Source organism: Lepisosteus platostomus, chromosome 11, assembly GCF_059453375.1.
Source record: "Lepisosteus platostomus isolate fLepPlt1 chromosome 11, fLepPlt1.hap1, whole genome shotgun sequence".
Classification (NCBI taxonomy): Eukaryota; Metazoa; Chordata; class Actinopteri; order Semionotiformes; family Lepisosteidae; genus Lepisosteus; species Lepisosteus platostomus.
The window spans coordinates 42484696-42504055 of record NC_142621.1 but is presented as its reverse complement, the minus strand read 5'-3'; the positions used below and the strand labels follow the sequence as shown (position 1 = coordinate 42504055).

Genomic DNA, 19360 nt, shown 5'->3' with positions numbered 1-19360 from the left:
CCTCTATTGTTATTGTTGTATTGTTGTAATTATAATTGTGTCCTGTCTGGAAATTTGTGAAATTTTCTTATTTATTGTTGTAGTCTTCTTATTTATTGTTATTGTCATCCTGTAAAGCGCTTTGAGAAGCCACCTTTAAAGGCGCTATATAAAATAAAGTTTATTATTATTATTATCTCTAACATAGAGATTAATTATTTTATTAAGTACACTGAATGAAGTTTTAAAATAGATTTCAGGAGGAAATCAAACCCTTGTAACTTCTGTATACCTACATACAAATATCAAATTTTTATCTTTCTTGCTCCTGCACATTGGGAGGCCTTCATAGTAATTTAATCTATCAGCGAACACTGTATAGCATGATAACATCAGATACAGTCTAGTACAATGCAGAGCACTAGACAAGAACTGAGACCCCCCTGCTGCGACAAAAATAATTTGTTTTACTTTGCTTCTGCACTTGATGACAGTTGTGACGTTGAAGACACAAACCAGCAGCTGTTTTTTTTAAACAAAACATTACTAATAACTCGGAGCTAACCAAAAAATTCCTGATATGACCACTAATGGAATTATTTTCTAGACAACACAAAATGCTGTATTGTCACTAAAAATACAAGACCAAGTGACAGAAAATAACTCAAGAGCAGAAAATATTTTTAACTGCATTATTCTCCAAGAGGCTCCTGCAAATGTGTTCTGTAACTAAGGAGATGGGGAGGATAGTTACAAAACTTTGTTAGACAAAGAGCATGCAGAAGGAGTCAGAACTCGATGTTCTGATCCACGCAAGTGTTAGATGGTTCAGTTTGGTTAAGGATCTGAGAGCAAAGACAGGTTAGTTATGAAAATGAAAGCAAATTATGGGTTATAATCATTTGATTTAAATAATATACAAGGCTAAATTTTTACTTAAAACTTAATTAAATCGTAAAAGTACATTGCATGCCTATGTGAATGTATAAATGTCTTTAAATATTTTTTAATTGATTATGGTGTTTCGTTCATTACTGGAATATTTGAATCTGTAAATTGTTTTGTTTTTACTGTTGCCAGTGATGCCTTTACAGTGTCTGAGAACACGCTGAACAGTTCAACTATAAAAAACTGGCACACAATTCAGAATTACATTAGGTAACTTCTAAAGTGTCTTTGGATTTGTAGGGTCTTTCCTATGTTGTCTCTATGTATGGAAGCCCGTTTCCGCCAGGGAGTAAAAAAAACGCGTTATGGTATCTCAGAATTCCGACTTTGTAACTCAGAATTTCGACTTTTTATCTCACATTTGCGACTTCGAAATAGCCCACATTTCATTGTCTGTCCTTTTGTTATTGTAACGGATTCGGGTTCTAGGGCTTGTGCCCTCGCCGCTCCCACCCTACTTCGTGCCTCACTGCATGGGCTCGAACCCAGGTCTTGCCAGCTGAGCTAAAGAAGACCTTCTTTTTTAAGTAAAAAAGGACATACAATGGAAATATGTAAAAAGAACACGTTTCAGCTTTCATAACTGTTAATTCCTCTGGACGTGAAGTGTCTATTTCTGTGTCTTATTTCATATTCTGTCTCCGTTTTTGTCTTTCTGGTGTTTAAAGAAAAAACTTTTTTAAAAAGCCCACCGTCCACTATTCTATCCGGGTACTATGGAAGCCTCCCTGGCGGAAATGGGATTCTATAAAAAATAGTGTAATTAATTTGTTTTTTTTAACAGGGCACTGTACAAGACAAGTCTTCAGGCCTATAGATCCTATGATCCCGTACGATTCATGAATATGGTGTAACGGAACGGCCGACATACAGATTGTACGCATAACAGGGATGCTGGCCGCCGGGGCTAAAGAAAGTGTTCTTTAGCTCAGCTGGCAAGACCTGGGTTCGAGCCCATGCAGTGAGGCCTTGAACCCGAATCCGTTACAATAACAAAAGGACAGACAATGAAATGTGGGCTATTTCGAAGTCGCAAATGTGAGATAAAAAGTCGCAATTTCGGGATATAAAGTTGCAATTCTGAGATACCGTAGCGCGTTTTTTTACTCCCTGGCGGAAACGGGCTTCCATATCTATGCGTAGGTCTATTCAGGACATAAATTGTTAAAAACAATTGCTGGAATTAACAGAATACCACCATATTAAAGTAATTAAAAGTAGGAGTATTTAGTAGTATTAAAGTAATAGACATGTTTAATATGGGTGTACGAATAAGTACATAACGTTTTAAAATAAGATTCTTCATTATCCTTGCATTTAAAACCACAATGAGAAAATTTCACTATGAAAACCGGAGTATAAGTATGGCAGTTAAAATGTATTTTCTGACAGAACCATCTCATAAAATCTCATTTAGTTCCGTGCGCAACACGTTCGATTTAAGTGTTCAGATACTGCAAGATTACCACTAACATAAAATCGAGATACCAGAAGGAAATAATGCATAGCTGGTTTTAAAACTACGTTTTGCCTTTTAGTAAGATACGCGTAAATTGGTATTTAATCTAAAAAATAAAGACATCTTGTTTAAATAAATATAACCCAAAGATTATTTTTACTGTAACTAAAAATATATTGTCTGAAAAATAAAACTTTTCCTGGTTCAGACGACAATGGCGGAACCGTAACGCGACAGTTCTTCTGACGTATTCTTTTTCGCCATAGTACATTCGTATTTTTAAATGTAAAATAACATTTCTGATAAAGACAGAGTCCTCTTCTGACAGTTGTTCTCTCAATGACAGTTAAAACCAAAGTATAAGGGCGTTTTTCCTACCTCACAAACACTCAGACCCTCAGCTCGCTTCACCTAAAACCTTGTCGCGTTGGAAAACTGGAGAGATCTGCTCACCCAGATACACAAATCCCTGCGTCACATGACAACATATTGCTAAATGAGGGGGGTAAAACAAAACGCAAAAAAATGTTTAAAACAAATATGTGAAGTAAACTAGTTGTCACAGTTCAGCATTAAAATATAAAAACATATAATTGGATCTGATTTCAAGTTCAAGGGGTATGGATAGACGCTGTTCGTGCAAATATCGTACACCCAAAATTAAAAAAGACGGAAGTAATTAGTGGAGTCCATGACGATAAAGATAGATTTAGCAGTTACGTATATGACAACTCAAACTTTAAACAAAATTAAAAACAAAGGCAATTTGTGGCAGGGTTATTTCTATGAATCTAGTGCTGCTTGGTGACTAAGAATTCAGGGGCAACTGTTACGACTTCCTTATTGCGAAACTTGAGCTCGCTCCCTGAGCCGCGTCTGTGTAAATTACAATTTGTGTTTGCAATTGTAATATTACTTAATCAAAAGGTATGCTATCGCTTTAGGAATTTGCAGCTTGCAGGCTTTGGACATATGACCTTACGTATTTCCGAGTGGTTTTTACCAAAATTGTGATATGAAATTTTGATGTTTTGTTTCAAAAGTTCTGCCAGTCCTGTGGAGTTCTATCAAGAGCAGAGCTTGGGCGTTGTTCAGAATTTGCCCTTCCCACTTTGAAAAAGATTGTGCAAGCATTTTTGAAGGTTAAGTTTCGATTATCAGTAAGTGGCTGTAATGTACTTTCATTTACTTTTATAGAAAACACTAAACCACCCAGCCAGTGAAACAGGTTTTGTCTAGAAAACAATCCGTCCACCCATTTTCTAACCGCGTCATCCAATACAAGAAAAGCACCTCATAAGGTTCATCGGGGAGCCGAGCCTGTCCCGGCAAGCAAAAGGCGCAAATCCTGGATGGGTCACCAGCCCCCATCACAGTGCAGACATAAACACAAACACGCACACACTCACACCAGGCCCAGTTTTCCCAGAAGCCAATTACCTTACAGTATGTTTTTGGACTGTGGGATGAAACTGGAGCACTGGGAGGGAACCCACACTAATACGGGAAGAACATGTAAACTCCACACAGACAGACCCCCAGCGCTGCGAGGCAGCGATGATAACCACTGCGCCACTGTGACGCCCCGAAGTCGATAATAATACTATATATCAAGAAGGCACCACAACCGAAACGGTGTGTTTTCTTCTCTTTTCAGCATGGAAGAAACCTATTACTTGTTCCTTTGTAACACACGGTTAAGCAATTGTACTTCTATGTAATTAAAAAAAAGGCCCCTTTCTGTCGCTTACAAGCGGAACATGAAGAACCCCCGGGAAAAAATGAAACAGCGTGGTCGAGAATTTCAAAGCTTTTTAAAGAAATGCGTAGGCAAGTTAAAAAAAATCCCCCGGCACACACAGTGTCACCATTTCTGAGCAACAGTTCTCACTGAGAAGACCAGGGCAGCCCAGCAACGCAATTGTAGATAAATAAAATTATATATAATATTTAGAACGCTCTGTTTAATTATTAATACTGTACTATTTCCGGGTTCGGCGAGGACAGACACAGTCACTCAGACACTCGTTGACTGAAAAACGGCGCTTTCTTTTTCGGCAGAACCAGCACAGCACCACTCTCCGCAGAGAGAGCAACACACTGGGTCTATTCGGGTAGCTACACAGCGATAGGATGGCAATTGAGTACGAGTAGAACAGGGGTGCGAAACCAGGGAGCTATTTCCAAGAATCCGGGCGATCTCACCAGACTGTACGCCCGTTTTGCAGCGGGTCAGCTGCACTGGTCAGCGGCTTTCCTCGTCCCCGCCCTGACCACTACTACTCCCCTCCTGCCCCTCGCCGCGTATCCCAGCCGGGCGCTCTTCGCTATCATATCCCAGCCGGGCAATGCGCTACAATATAAATTCACGTAAGAAGTTGTTCTGAACTGGGTAATTTAAATTATGCGTGGAAGGCTGAGTCCTTCTCTTATCGCACAGTAAGAGTTCACAGTCGCGTCATATATGATATTTGAGAAAGAGTGTCTTTATTATCCCCGAGGGGGGAATTTGTTTTACAGCAGCAGTGTTGGTGTTCAGACGGACGGAAAAAAACGCCACAAGAACAACATATTTGCATAGAAAGTCAAGTGTTAAGTAACGATATGACTACAGGTATGAGAAAATGGGTCTGTTGGTTTTGGTGTTGGGGAGCCGGTATCCGCGTTCTGATGGGAGTAACTGGAAATTATTGAAGGATCGTCACAGGTCGACTTTGCTTTACGCACAAACACGTGAACGATAGACGGTGGAGAGAGCTGGAAGATCAGCACCAATGACCTTCAGACAATATTTGCACAAGACAGCCCAGTTTGTTCGTGCCTCTCAGGATCAAGTCACCAAACCAGCAGATCAGGGTAAAAGAACAGATTCAAGGAAGGATCGGTAGAACAAAATCAACAACGAGTCATCAACCTTTAAATGCTTAAGCTTCCTTAAGAAAAAGAGAGGCTGTTGTCCCTTTTTGAGGATCAAGTCAGTATTGGCTTCGAAATTTAGCTTGGAGCCCAGAACAGTTTTTCCTGAAGTCATTTATCACGTCTTTAGTCTTGGAGACATTTAGCTTGAGGATCTGATCTATCATCCAGGTGGGGCTGCACATTGGTGGTGGTGGAGGGGAGTCCCCATTACCTATAAAGCGCTTTGAGTGGAGTGTCCAGAAAAGCGCTATATAAGTGTAAGCAATTATTATTATTATTATTATTATTATTATTATTATGGTGTCATTTATGCCTCCCATGCCCTGTGCTTCTCTTAAGAAGATGTCCATTTTGTGATTTTGTCAATCATTAAAACTTGAGGTGCACAGTGGGCATGTATATCCATCCACTGTCTAACCGCCTCTTCCAATTCAGGGTTTAGGGGGAGCTGGAGCCTTTCCCAGCAAGTCAGGGTACAACCTGGATGGGACGCCAGTCCACTGCGGGACACGCATTGACACAGACAAGCACAAACTAGGCCAATCCTTCCCAGAGCCAATTTCTCCTGAAAGCCAATGAACCTGGCTAGTGTGGTAGCTCATGATGCTAATGTTAGAAGTAAGTAAATTATTATTTTTGTTAATTTTGTTATTTAACAAAAATAATAATTTACTTACTTCTAACATTAGCATCATGAGCTACCACACTACCAATGCAAAACTACATTATTTTATTTTAGAATAGTAGCTCTTCTTGAGTTCAGTGCCCCACTGTTAGTCTGCCGTACTGCGGCTGCTTGGAATGCAATTTTAGTAGCATCTTACAGTGAATTTCCCCCGCGACGGAAGCTTAACATCGTTTCGTATAAACGATGTTTTTTTTTCCAGTGAGACGTTCCTGCTACTACATCCGGGATTTTCCAATGCGATTCATCGTTCCCCTTAGTACGGTACTAAATTGCTTAGCCTGCAAGAGTATCGTGTGCCGGGCTTCAATGACCTCAAGAGTGCAGCAGCTGTAACTTTGGGTTCGTTGCACTAGAGAACATTTTCACCGAAGAGCTGGGGACTAATTTCAGCAGCTACGTCCGTTGCAATTGCTAGTATAACCCATCAAACCCGTCTCGCACGGAACTGGATGCTAACAACTGCATCGTCCCCAGCTAGTCCGCCGCTATGTTTGTTCTTTTGTTAAGCATCAATACAAATTTAAAAAAAATAAATAAAAAAAAGCTAGTCCGCCGCTTTTACTGCGTTGCCATTGACCCCTAATGACCTGCAGAGACGCGAGAAATGATTGGTGGGGAAACCGGAAACCGGAAGAAGTTGGAGTGTTGTCAGAAGAGCAATGGAAGACAAAGGAGAAGGCGCCGCTTTCAAAAAGGTGAATAATAATTATAATAATAAGTTGGCCATAAGTACCCATAAAAACAAAAGTATCGTAACGTTTACATTTTTCAGTTACTCAAAGAAAAGGTTATATATTTAACGCTAATCCTATAAAAGTGCGGTGACCTTTTGTATCTTATAAAGTAGTTACACTCAATGACCAGTTCAGTGGTTAATATCGATTATGTTACCGTATTTGGTGCAGGTAGTTAATATCAAAGAGGCAACGCGAAACGATACATCTCAAACGATACATCTCGCTGCACTCATTTTGGTAAAACTGTTAATTGGTTGTTAATTCGTTCATTTCTTCATTCAGGAAACGGTTAACAAACTGCTGTCATTGTTCTTTAAAGACGAGAAAACTAGAGGTAAGCTGTCATTAGTGCAATTGACGCAAGCTGTATTTTAAAATATCTACTAATATATGTACATTACCTTCAATGGTGCTCTGGTTGTGTCTTAACACTTATAAAACTCAATAGGTCTGCATTCACAAACCGAGGAGTACAGTAATAAATGCACGTTTGTAGCAAGTACAGTAAAATAATATGTAGCTTCTGAAAATATTAAACTTATTAATAAGATACTGAGATACTAGACAGCCTAGGACTATTTAATGTACCTTCATTAACCAGTTCTTATACGGTTTATATGAGTTTCAGAAACACATACTATATGTAGGATGTTAGTTTGTTAATTAACATAACTGTTAACTAACATTGTTGAGAGGTGTACAGGAAGAGCCATGATTTGGATATTTAGCAGTATGTTTTATGATTTAAAGTAAGAATTATCCCCCTAATAGTTATAGCAAAATGAACATGAAAAATCTTTGAAATATTTTTTAAAGTAAAATTTAATTAACAAAAACTGCATTTATCTTTTTTAATAGTCAGCAGTGATGCCTTAATCCTTATGGCAGAGATGTTGAAGGTGTTTGTACAAGGTAAGGGTTTCCTAATTCCTCACTCTTGATACAACTGGGATAAATCTCATTCACACAGCTGCACCGTAGCAAATTTAAAGCAAGCTGTATTTTTCATTTGGTTCTTTTGTAAATAAAATTAGTCTACCCAAGATGTTTTACATTAACCAAATTATGTTTAACAGTTTGCTATGGTAAGATTTCCTGTTAATATACTGGAAATATTTGATAAACCATTCATTTAAAAGTAAGATGAAAGAAAAAAGCAATTACCATTTCTACATGAAGAAGCCAGTTGTAGAACTACAGCTGTTTTGTTTCCGATACGTTCTGTGACAATAGAATAGAACATAATAGAAGATAAGCAAGCTAAAACTTTGTCTTAATTATCTTGATTGTGGCACGTGAAGATTTGCTGCATACAAGTGTAATATTGATATTCTTAATTGAGGTTTAAGGCAAAATAGCAATGCTTAATTTGTTCACTCCTCAAGAAACTGTCCTCAAATTACTGCACGGCTTTAAGAAACACGGAAGGTTTCTTTATACAGTACGTCTGAGCTTCTTGTACGTGACGACTGAAAGGCTATCCTCTGGGGAAAATTAGAAAGTTGTATTTTTTAACAAAAACCACTGCAGCTGCTCTTTACCACCATCCTTCTGCCATCTTTCTTAATGTGCTTTTTTTTTTACTTCTGTTTCTGAGTACACTATTAAATTAATTTAAATAAATGTTTGAAAAAACAACACATCCACAGGCCAGCCAACTAATCTTTTTATTGTAAAAAAATATTTCACCATGTTTGGCCATGTTACATAAGGGAATGTTGCAGGAAGCCAGCTGGCCAGGTGATTGTTTTAAAAAGCAGGAAGAGGAGGGGGGTGAGGGCACAACACCTATATTACCTCAGGCCAGAGGGAGGACTTTAATAACAATAATACATTCCTTACACTTGTATAGCACTGTGGACTCGCCACTCAAAGCGCTTTACAGGTAATGGGGATCCGTCCACCACCACCGGTGTGCAGCCCCACCTGGATGAAGCGACAGTCCGCTCACCACACACCAGCAATTGGTGGGGAGGAGAACAGAGTGATGAAGCCAGTTCAGTTCACATGATTGGTAAACACCACGGGGTAATTTGGTCAGGACGCCAGGGTTACACCCCTGCTCTTTTCAAGAAACACTCTGGGATTTGTAGTGACCACAGAGAGTCAGGATCTTGATTTTACATTGTGCCTTTTTACAGTATAGTGTCCCCGTCACTATACTGGGGCATTAGGACACTCACAGACCACAGGGTGAGTGCCCCCTGCTGGCCCCACTAACACCTCTCCCAGCAGCAGCCTTAGCTTTCCCAGGAGTCTCCCATCCAGGTACTGGCCAGGCTCACACCTGCTGAGGTTCAGTGGGCTGCCAGCTGTGAGTTGCAGGGTGATGTTGTATCACTGAGGCTCGTGCCATGTGCCCATTGCATGTTCCAGAAGCTGCGGAGCGATCGGTGAAGCAGGCAGTGACTGAAGACAGTGAGAGTGTTGACATCGATCACTTCGAGAAGATCCTGCCACAGCTGGTATGTGGGAATAAACATGTCCTGGACCAGTCTATAGAGTCTGGTCCTGTTCAGACATCACAAGGTCAATTTTCTCGTATCTGGGCCACTTCAGACTTCACTCAGCTTATAGAAGTCTTCATCTTCCTCTGTCTATGAAGATAATTTATTAGCTTGACATTTCGTGACATGTTTCTTGTTTATTTTTTAGTCTATTTATGTTTATTTTTGATTAAAAAAACATTTTTTTTATTTTAAAAAACGGTCCCCCTAAGGAAGGAAAAGAAACATTCTGCTCCTCTGCAAGTTTAGAACTACATCAGAATGGTGATATTTTTTAAAGGCTTTTTCTAGAGAAGTATTATGTTTGTGCAATGTTTTACCTAAAGTTGATTCTTTTCCTCAATCTAAAATCTGTGCCTGTATTTCTTTCCCTGATTCAGATTTGTTCAAGACAAACACAATAAGTACAAGTGGCTTTGAAATGTTAGGTATTGCCTTTAAGAAAGATTTGTGGATATCAAAACTTTTTTCTTTGATACTCTACCAAAATATGTGTAAACAACATGTAAAATAACTCTTCTGGGTCACCATTAGCTAAAGCAGATTTTAAGAATAACTACAATAAAACATTAAAGTACAAAATATATACATATATTTTGATATATAATCAAAACTGCAACAGTTCCAATTTCCTGTAGTGTAGTTAGTGAGTTGTCAGAATAAGGTGACAACAGGTGTCAGTGTTTTCTGCTTGCTCTGTGGTTTAGCACTCAAATGCAACAGCTCAGGTGTTTTTACGGAGTCAGGTCATAGTGCATAAGCACAAAATGTCAAAAGGACAGAGAAGCGAATCCTTGAAAATGTGTAGACTTTTTTTATCTTGTCACTTAAATTAATAAGAAGCTTCTTGTTACTTTTGTACTTTGCAACATAATCAGATCCAAATCTCTGACTGTAGTATTTATTCTGTGTGCATCATGAAAATGTGCTGCCTTGTCTAGATGTTTCACACTAGTTGAGAATACTTGAAATTCTTGAAATCATGAAGAGGTATGTGTCATTAAAATACTGAAGAAAGTATCAATATAAAGCTTTCAAGAAACCATTGAATGGCGCACAATATGAAACTGAACAGCGTATCATAATAAAGTGCAGGCTTCCCGTTAGTACTTAAAACAAGCACAGAAATTTGTAATCCATTTTAATAAGGTACTTATAGCCTACAAATCTACAAATTATAAGTGATTTTACCAAGATATGATCTGCTATCTACTTGTACAGACTGTTCGGTGACCGATAATCAGGCTTCCAACACTGTTCTAGTGTCTGATCTGTTTAATATATTAAGTGATTGTTTTCTTTCTTTGAAAATAAGACAGAATTTAAATGCATAGACTAAGATATCATGTGATTAAATGTAGCTTGGATTATTCATCTCCTTTCTAAATTACATTTATTGTTTAACGTAATGGAAATAATTGCCGATACTACCTCACACACATGCCTAATGAATTAGGTTTAGCTGTTTTTCCTAAACACCAAATTCTGTTTACACTTTCAGCTGATTAAATTGCTGAATATAAAAACTATTTCAAAATGATTGAATGTAACTACAACATCTGCGAAGACTGTATAGATCTTTAAAGAATATAAAATGAATCAACTTTCTGATTACTTTCACCAAAACCAAGGTTGGATGTCAAATAATTGTTTTTGTGATTTTTTTTTTAAAGCAACACTTCAGCTGTTCACTTTGTTTTATATGTTTTGTAACAAAATACAAAAGTGATTTGCAGGCATTTACTGTACATGCATTTTGGAGAAGCATCCTGGATTTCATACTGTAGATACTGTATTCGTCTTCATCATGTGATGTTAATTCTGCTAAAACTAAAATTCATAAACTAGGACTAAAGTATAATATGATTTTTAAAACAAACCCTCCCTAGTTCCTTGCTTTGGTATAGTGCTTTTCTTCCCAAAAGATCCCACCCCTGAAGAACAGATCCCCTACACATACAAACAGATACATAAGAAATGAGAGGAGGCTGTATGGTCCATCTAGCCTGTTTGGTAGCTAATAGATGATTAATTCAAGGATCGCATTCAGCTGTTTTTTGGAGAAAGCCAAGGGGCTTGGCATCACTAATGTGGCTGAGTAGTTTGAACATTATATGAGTTTGTTCCATACCCTCCCAAACCTTTGCATGGAAAAAATGCTTCCTGATCTCAGTCTCAGATCCTCTTCCATGTACAGTAGCTCCCACTCGTGCCCTCTGGTTTGCTTTTCCTGATTGATTTTGCAGACGTCCACTACGAAGGCACTGTTAATCAGAGCAGTGAGAAACTGGTTCACCAGTTGAATAAAGGGTGGACTTTAGGAAAGGCAGATTATGCAAAACCAGTGTGAAATTTAGTCACAATACCCCCTATGAGAACTCCCATGGAATCCTTAATCTCCAGCAAGATAGAACCTTTGTTTAATGTCTGTGCTGAAGGACAGCTATATAAGACTACTCCTCTGTCACCACTTTGGGACACTAGTAATTCCTGTCCAGAGGGAGAGCACCCGCCTCTGGTCTACCAATACTACCTAAAGCAGCAAACAGGTGTACTGTGTTAACAGTCTAATCTTCCTCTCAGTCTCACGCAACCCTCTTGTTCTCTCCTTCTCCCACAGCTTTTGGACTTTTAGTGTCGTTCACCGTGCTGAGCCAATAGAAGGCGCCCCTAGCATGAATCGACCGTCCCTGGAAGTGATATTTCACTGTTCTGGTGATTTGTGCAGCGAATACATTCATTTCCAAGGGCTGAAGCATTTCATTCTTTTGATCTGTTTTGTTTAATCTTTGGAAGGCAGTTATTTCCATAGTTACATTTATGAAATTACTAAGAGACAGCTATACAACATAAAATTTAAGAACCCTTTCAGGACTCTTTTGTAAACCTAAATTATTTTTTTAAAGAATATAAACAACAATAGGTCATTTACTTTACACAGAGTGTTCGGTGACCAATAACCAGGCTTCCAACCTTTTTTAGCTGTCTGGATAAAGCTTATCATACAGAATGTACACACAGTACTGTGTTTCTCATTTCAGTGTTGCCTTGCTTAATGTATTGTAATTTGCTTTAAATGAGCTGAAATAATTTGTGGTGTACGGCACTGTTCCACCAGTGCTTTACTTTAATTGTGTGAATGTAGACTATTTGTGTGTGTTTTAAGTGCTCTGTACTTTAACAACAATATTTCTACACAGGAAACCCTTTCAAACCACTAATAAAGATATATACAACACAAAGAAGCACAATAATATTGAGTAATTACTGTAAAGCTGGTGTTTTTGAAATCGAAGTGACCTCTTTCCCCCTGGGGCACTGGATCATTGATGGTTTGAGGTAACTAGGCAGTTGTGCTTCGGATTCAGAGTGACATTATACCCTTGAGCAACATATTTAGCTGTTAATGTTTCAATAAATCCCCCTTCTCTATTAATGGTACATTAAATGTCCTGAAATGACATGTGCCTGCAACCAGGAACAGCAAATATCCCAAAGCTGAAAGGAAAGAAATTTAAGAAGATGAAGAATTTATGTGATCCAATACAAACATTACATCCACAGAAGAAGAAATGAAACGGTCCCAGTCCTGATCCATGGGAACTCCAGCAGAGAGAGAGTGACAAATCTTGGAGTTGGAACAGGGGGAGCACTGCCTGAAACACCCAGTTCATTTTTCTGGAAGTTATTGCACAGACACATGCCAGTTATTTTTATACTTCAATGTTTAATCCTTGAGAGCAGATAAAATGTTATGCTTGTAAAATAAATGTCATAATTTAGGACTGTCTCAGGGGTCTTGTCTAGGGATTCCTAGGAGTTCTCTGATACAGTTTAGGTGAACCCCAAAAACAAAACTTGACCTTTTTACCTCCATAAAACCCACGCTGGGGTGTAAGGTGCAACAATCCTCTTCTGGGCACTTGTTCCTTTTATAGTACTCATTTAAACCATTACAATACTTTTTCAGAGGTAAAACGACAATTCACAACCTTATAACATTTGTAGCTTTTTTTATTGCACACAGCGAAACAATGTATGGCTAAAACATTAGAAATAATAAACTTACGCAACTTACTGAAATTTGGCGTAAGCTAACTGTTTCCACTTCTGTTTGGTCGTTTTTCATTTCCTCTATTATTACGAAATACAGGCGTGGACTAACATCTAGCCACGCCTGATAATTTTTTTAATACAGTTTGCGTAGTGTTTTTGTTTCCGACGTTTTCAGTTAGGACTGGTTCCATTGTACTTCACAGTTTGGATCGGGTTGAAGTGACCTGCCTTTTAACTTTTTAAAATTTTCAAGGACACTGGAAAACGGGTACGTGAATGTGTATTGTATTTTGTGAGAGCTAGTGTAGAGGCTATGTACAGAAGCCATTTTACCATCACACGTTTCGCATTCGTGAATCTGCTTTTAAAATGTATCGTTCGTTTTTATGCTTTATTAGTTTATTATTATTTATACGAATGTGGATGGTGGACTAAAATTCTTATTGACAACCTCGATAACTTTTAAGAAGTTTCGATTCGGGTGCCATTTTGTTATAGCGCAGTTAGGCGGAACTGGATTTTTAAAATCTTGTTTAAGGTTACGTGTCATAAATCTGTTACATGCTACTAACTAGTCTCTTGAGAATGAATTTTCCACGTTTTTTAGAACTATTACACCTGTTCTATTTCACCTTTAGCCAAAAAAAAAAACGGAAAGATCTGTGCCATCGCTGTGGCGCAGATCCACCCCTGAGAAAGACGAATTGTTTCACTTCGTAAATCAGCAGAAGTCTGTAGCGGAGGGGATTTTTACCTAACCGCTCTGTACTTTAAACGTATCGTAACGAATTCGGGTTTCGGTACGGAATGGAGCAGGCATGGGACTCGGGGAATAGGGTTGAACGCATTTATTAACTTGAACTGGGAAAGGTACACACACGTTACGGCACCTCCACGAACAGACAGACACGAAGGGAAGAAGCTGTCGCCCAGCCTCCGCCCCCCTATATACAGTCCCGTAGTCCCGCCCCCAGGTGCAGTTCCCAGCCCGCCTTGGGTGCGCATGTGGCGCTGCAGTACTTTAGACTTAATCATTTTTACCAAAGTGTTAATTGGGCTTTCCCAGAATTATACTTAGGAATCATTGCTTTTAACAGTCCAGGGTTAGCCATCAGAACATTTCCACGGTGTATTTCAGTTTCGCATCAGTAAGCTCCGGTCTGGAACTTTTTGTGATCTGAACACCCTTCAAAGAAGGGAGTGAGGGCATAAAGACTTATGGTAAAGACAGAGGTTCTCCAGTGTTCACTTGTGTGAAGCAGGCAGAAGCGATTTCTCTTTGAGAAATGTTGTCCAAGTGCTCTTCACATGGTAACTACAGCGCTGGCAGCACCGTTTTGTGTAGGAGTAAGTGTGGTTTTCAGCTCTTGGAGAATCCAGTATTTGGGTACCGAGAGCTAAAAAGTCTTGAAGTCTATGCATATTACATACTCGGCAGCTCAGTTTGTAACATCAATGTCTTTTTTTCATTTTTAGGTCCAGATCTTTCAGAAACATTGCCCATTTGATCCTTGTGTGTGTTTTTGTGCGTTAACTGAAACCAGACGGGAGGAAGGAAATACAGGTTGCAAGTACTGGGAAAAAAAGTATTTGGATTTATAACTATTTATTGATTCTTGCTTACACTGGAAATGTCTGTGCAGCTTAAGACGTACAATGGTGGGCAAAAGGGGTAAGTAAATACTAATTGTTGCTTTTTATTTTGAAGTAGCAAGAGTATGACTTCAGTAACATTGAGTTTAGAACATATTGCTAAAAAAAGTTCATTTTCTGTGCACCTTAACTAATATTTATATAACACAATGTTCACTAGAAATTATCGTTTTAATTTTCTTTTCTATTTTTATACATTCAAGTCTTTAGGTAAAGGGTATCATGACAAAATGTTTACAAATGATTTATTTAGAATCAGTAAAATGGCTCAGAAAACTTAATTCTATAAATGGATACTGAGGCTTGTTGAGAGCTGTGGGTTTGCTTCCATTACTTGGAAACATGAAATGCAGAGAGCAGTCTTTATTAAAAACTTTAACAGGAATGGCTTAAGATAGATAACATCCGTGATGGAATTGTTAGCCAATAATTCTGTGGCAGCATTTTTACTCAATTTTGTGAAAGAGCATTTTCACCATTCATGCTTGAAAATAGTAAATCAAGGATTTAATTCCTTCTTCCTGTATGTACCCCATCTATTTACATGAACATCAAAGTATTTGTATTTGAAAATGTTTTTTGGTGGATTTTCAAATAAATGGCCCAAAATCAGTTCAGTGCATTTTTAAGTATTTCAATAACAAAAAAATCTATCAAATACAGTTTGGAGTTGATTTCAAATATGTTCCTAAAATACTATTTCAAACTATAAATATTTTTTTAACAAATACCCTTATTCTACACAGCTATTTAGACAACTGGGATCCACTTTAAAATGGTTACTAAACCCTGTTGAATGAAGGAGAACAGTTTCTTTGTGTACTAGTTTTTAAGCTTCTAGTAAAATCAAAAAAGATTTGTATGATGCTAATAGATAACACATATGAGCAGTTTTGAAAGGAAATTGTAAAATATCTACATCAGTTGTGATGACAAAAGTGCTAGTAGATAATGCTGATGTTTCAGAATAAATGTAATAAAACGTAAGATTATGCAAACAAATCTTTTACAATTTAAACAATGTCAATATAGTTGAGAAATACATTGGAGAAATATCCAGTAAAGCAAATCCAGGTACCATCCAAATGTAAGAGAGTGCTTAGCTTGTGAGAGTGATGAGCAAAAGATTTAACATTTCTTTGTTTTTTTTAGTGAAGAACGGCTTCTGTGTAAACAAACTGAGACTTGTAAGCCTGAAGTTCAGAAGTGCATTAAGGACTTCCTCCAGCTCAAGAAATGTAGGTGATTTTCCAGTTATTCTTTGTTGAAATGTATTTATAGTCAGCTGGGAACATTAGGAATGTTCTCATTTCAAGCTCTGCCATTGAGCTTCTTTTGATATCTAGGTTTGAAGCCTTTTGTAATAGTGACTTCCATTCGCAATATGTGTTTTTTCAGTCTGCGTGTTTCTGATTTTTATTCTCCAAGGTTTTCTGAAACATTCTTCTTCCCGCAGCTAAATTAGACCTACATGAGCTGTCTAAACTCGTGAAGAGACACACAGGAGTGAGAGTGCCTCTGAAATGTTCAGAAGGCTTTTGTCTGAGGATCACTGGACAGGATGGGACCATCTATTGGGGCCGAAAGGACATGATGGAGAGCTGGCAAGAGCTGTACCTCCCCAAGAGTGAGAAGATGGTTGTTATTGGTGCTGTTGACAACTACCCCTGCTTGGCTGAGGGGCAGCAGCTGGTTGTGATGGTTGACAGCAGAGGCAAAGTCTACGCATATGAAAACCATGAACTGCACCTTATGGCACACAGCGTGGAATCCGTCTTCAGAAGCAAAGGGGTCGGACCTTTTCCTATCCAAAGCTATAAGTATGGAGAACACACAGCACCAGAAGTAAGATAATCTTGGCCTTTTTTGTTCATGATGCTCTTTCCACTGTAAATCTTGAATTTTTAAATTAGAAATGAAAATTGTATATTCTAATGTATGGAGAGAAGCCAGCAACAGTTACTGTACCATTTCTTACACAAATGATGATACCTGTTCTTTTTTGCAGGCTGAAGAAGAGTATTTGCAGATCTTGAACAATCAGGCAATTCCAAAAATAAACACATACACCCGGGAGTTTGTTGAAAGCAAGGAAAAGGATTTCTCTGAAATGATGGACTTCTTGATGGACTTGTAGGTCATTTAAGACTGATGGCAAAAGCATCGTGAGGATTATCATTCATTGATTGTGTTGCATCAAGAAAAAAGTCTTCAGTCTCTTGTATATGTGACAGAGTGCTTGTTATTTTTTCTTTCTGAATGTGAAATACTCCAATACTTCCCTCTATCCTTCTGGTATGTTTGAGAGTGTCTATGTGATACGAATGAAGTGTGAATGATACTTACCCTTTTGTTGTTTCCCTAAAATCACTGCAGTGTTTCCCCGTTGGAGTATTGTATTGTGTTGCTCAAGATGGCCACCAGTCACCTTTCCTGTTTGTAGTATCACACAAATGATCTTAAAAGGAAAGGTGACTGGTGAGCCATCTATAAATAACCGATGTAAGGTTAAATGTTTTGTTTAGTTGTTTTTTTTGGATGGTTAAATGCTTTATTTTAAGCAAACAGCCCATCTCTGTTAAGAAAATGTGAGCAAGTCCCTTTACAAAGATGGTCCTTGGAGAGGAGGGGCTATAAAAGGGACTGGAGAGCTCAGTATGGAGAGGGTGCCTTGGAAGGAAGGTGTGGAATTTTGTTATCCCTATTTTGATGGCAATAAATCCAGTTTTGTTTGCATTTGAAGACTGCTGTGTGGGAGTTTCTTTTCTTTTGAGCCAAACATGGTCACTTGGCCGGTGACAGTCTATATTGAATCCACATAGGCTGCTTGTTTGACTGTACTGCTGATGAAGAAAATGTCTTCACTAAATGTTTGTCATCAACTACAACGATTGAACTTCAGAGTATTGTTTCTGCAATGTGATTCATAAACATATTGCTATTCCACCTTTATTACTGTATGTATGTACAGTGCCTTGCAGAAATATTTATTATTAATACAATAATATTTACAATAATATCAGAGCTTTACAAAGTTTTTGCATTTTGCAGTTTGCGAGTTTGCAGTCATGGCAAGCTGAAGCAGCAGTTAATGTTGCACACACCATCTTCACACGTTTGAAGCAAAAAACAGATGTAAATGGATAACGTGCTGTAAGAACGATAACAAATGAGATGGGGCCATTCAGACCCTGTATACCATTTGGTTTTAACATTTTTAACTCACTACAGTGTAGTTTCCACCTCTGTCTTTTGGTTGTGTAAAGAGAACAATAAGGAAAGGAAATGGGAAGACTTCAGTTTGACGGAGCGCTGGACAGAAATCACATCCTGTCCACACCTGTCAAGGGAAGTGTTGGCCTAGCAAGCTTTAAATGGGAATAGAAAGCAAATATTTAACACTTCATTAGTTTTTACTTCATACTGGATAACAGCATGTTTTCAAAGGAATATGTAACTGCTGCAGTTGTTTGTGAAGTGAATACTGAAATGCTGTTTAACAGATGAAGGAAATGGAGACATATATTTTTTTACATATCCTGTTCACCTAGACTGACAAGAATGTGGCCACTTTTGAGTATCTGTGCTCTCTTGTGTCCACACCACACCAGTCTGTTCCTCCCACTGTCTTGTGCCCATCTGCACTCTCAGTGCATTTTCAGTGTTGAGCAACTGCTTCAAGAAAGGACCCAACACATTCTGTTCTGCTGCATAAAGTGCTTTGCAAAAGTAATTTGAGCCTTTCTGTGGTGTCCCATTTTGTTAAATTGTTAAATTTTGCAAAAGTATTTTTTAAAATTCAATATTTTGTTCACAACCGAAATTCTCATGTTGATGACCTACAAGGATAAGGTATGTTACAGTAAATGTCAGCAAACAAACTGAAATATCAGGATGTAATGTGAACTTTTTCTTTCTTCTGTGCCTTACCAGTTTTAGAAGAGTTCTAAATATTCACTTAAACAATTCCCTGTCATTTCTGGTACCTTATTTATAATGTCCCTTTTGCACATTTATTCAGCTGAGTAGTTCTCTCTGTATGAAGATTTAATTTCATCATTAGTGCATAATTACCTTTTTTAAAAGTTTGCACTTTATATTGTGTTTTTATCACTGAACATCATGATTAGATTAACATTGTTAATAATGTTGACAAATAAACACTTGTCTCTCCGAGATTCAGAGGATTCACCGTTTCTTTCCCTGGAAGTCAAATCAATGATAAGTCCTCCCTCTGGCCCGTGGTCCATACAGGTGTTTTGCCCTCAGCCCCAGGCAGCAGCTGTCCACTCTCCTCTTCCTGCTTGTTAAAACAATCACCTGACCAGCTAGCTTCCTGCCTCTGGTCAGGTGACAGGAATCAGGGGAATATGGTCCAACCAGGACTGTGCTCTCACACCTTGTTGATGTACTA

The 19360-nt window shown here is 38.3% G+C and overlaps 1 protein-coding gene and 1 long non-coding RNA gene across 3 annotated transcripts; one reads left to right on the top strand and one right to left on the bottom strand.

Annotated features, from left to right (window-relative positions):
- The first annotated feature begins 6281 nt into the window (after positions 1-6281).
- cenpx (centromere protein X) lies at positions 6282-17688 on the top strand. Its single transcript, XM_088599785.1, has 9 exons — positions 6282-6688; positions 7013-7064; positions 7589-7642; positions 9107-9195; positions 11858-13561; positions 14770-14965; positions 16099-16184; positions 16403-16791; positions 16955-17688. Exons 1-5 carry the CDS (start codon positions 6653-6655, stop codon positions 11870-11872), a joined length of 246 nt encoding a protein of 81 aa, XP_088455911.1. The 5' UTR covers positions 6282-6652; the 3' UTR covers positions 11873-13561; positions 14770-14965; positions 16099-16184; positions 16403-16791; positions 16955-17688.
- LOC148652714 (uncharacterized) lies at positions 8379-13415 on the bottom strand. 2 transcript variants are annotated; one of them, XR_015925405.1, is made up of 3 exons: positions 13316-13415; positions 11369-12735; positions 8379-9327 (listed from the first exon to the last, which is right to left on the bottom strand). It is a non-coding gene; the product is annotated as an uncharacterized LOC148652714 (long non-coding RNA). The 2 variants fall into 2 exon arrangements; XR_015925406.1 differs by having other exon boundaries at positions 11369-11501; positions 13316-13377.
- Positions 17689-19360: the final 1672 nt, after the last annotated feature.

Bases quoted from the DNA above. Each gene is read 5' to 3' on its own strand.
- cenpx (XM_088599785.1), top strand. From the start codon at position 6,653: ATGGAAGACAAAGGAGAAGGCGCCGCTTTCAAAAAG. The intron at 6,689-7,012 runs GTGAATAATAAT...TTCTTCATTCAG, and splicing joins AAGGCGCCGCTTTCAAAAAG to GAAACGGTTAACAAACTGCT. The intron at 7,065-7,588 runs GTAAGCTGTCAT...CTTTTTTAATAG, and splicing joins TAAAGACGAGAAAACTAGAG to TCAGCAGTGATGCCTTAATC.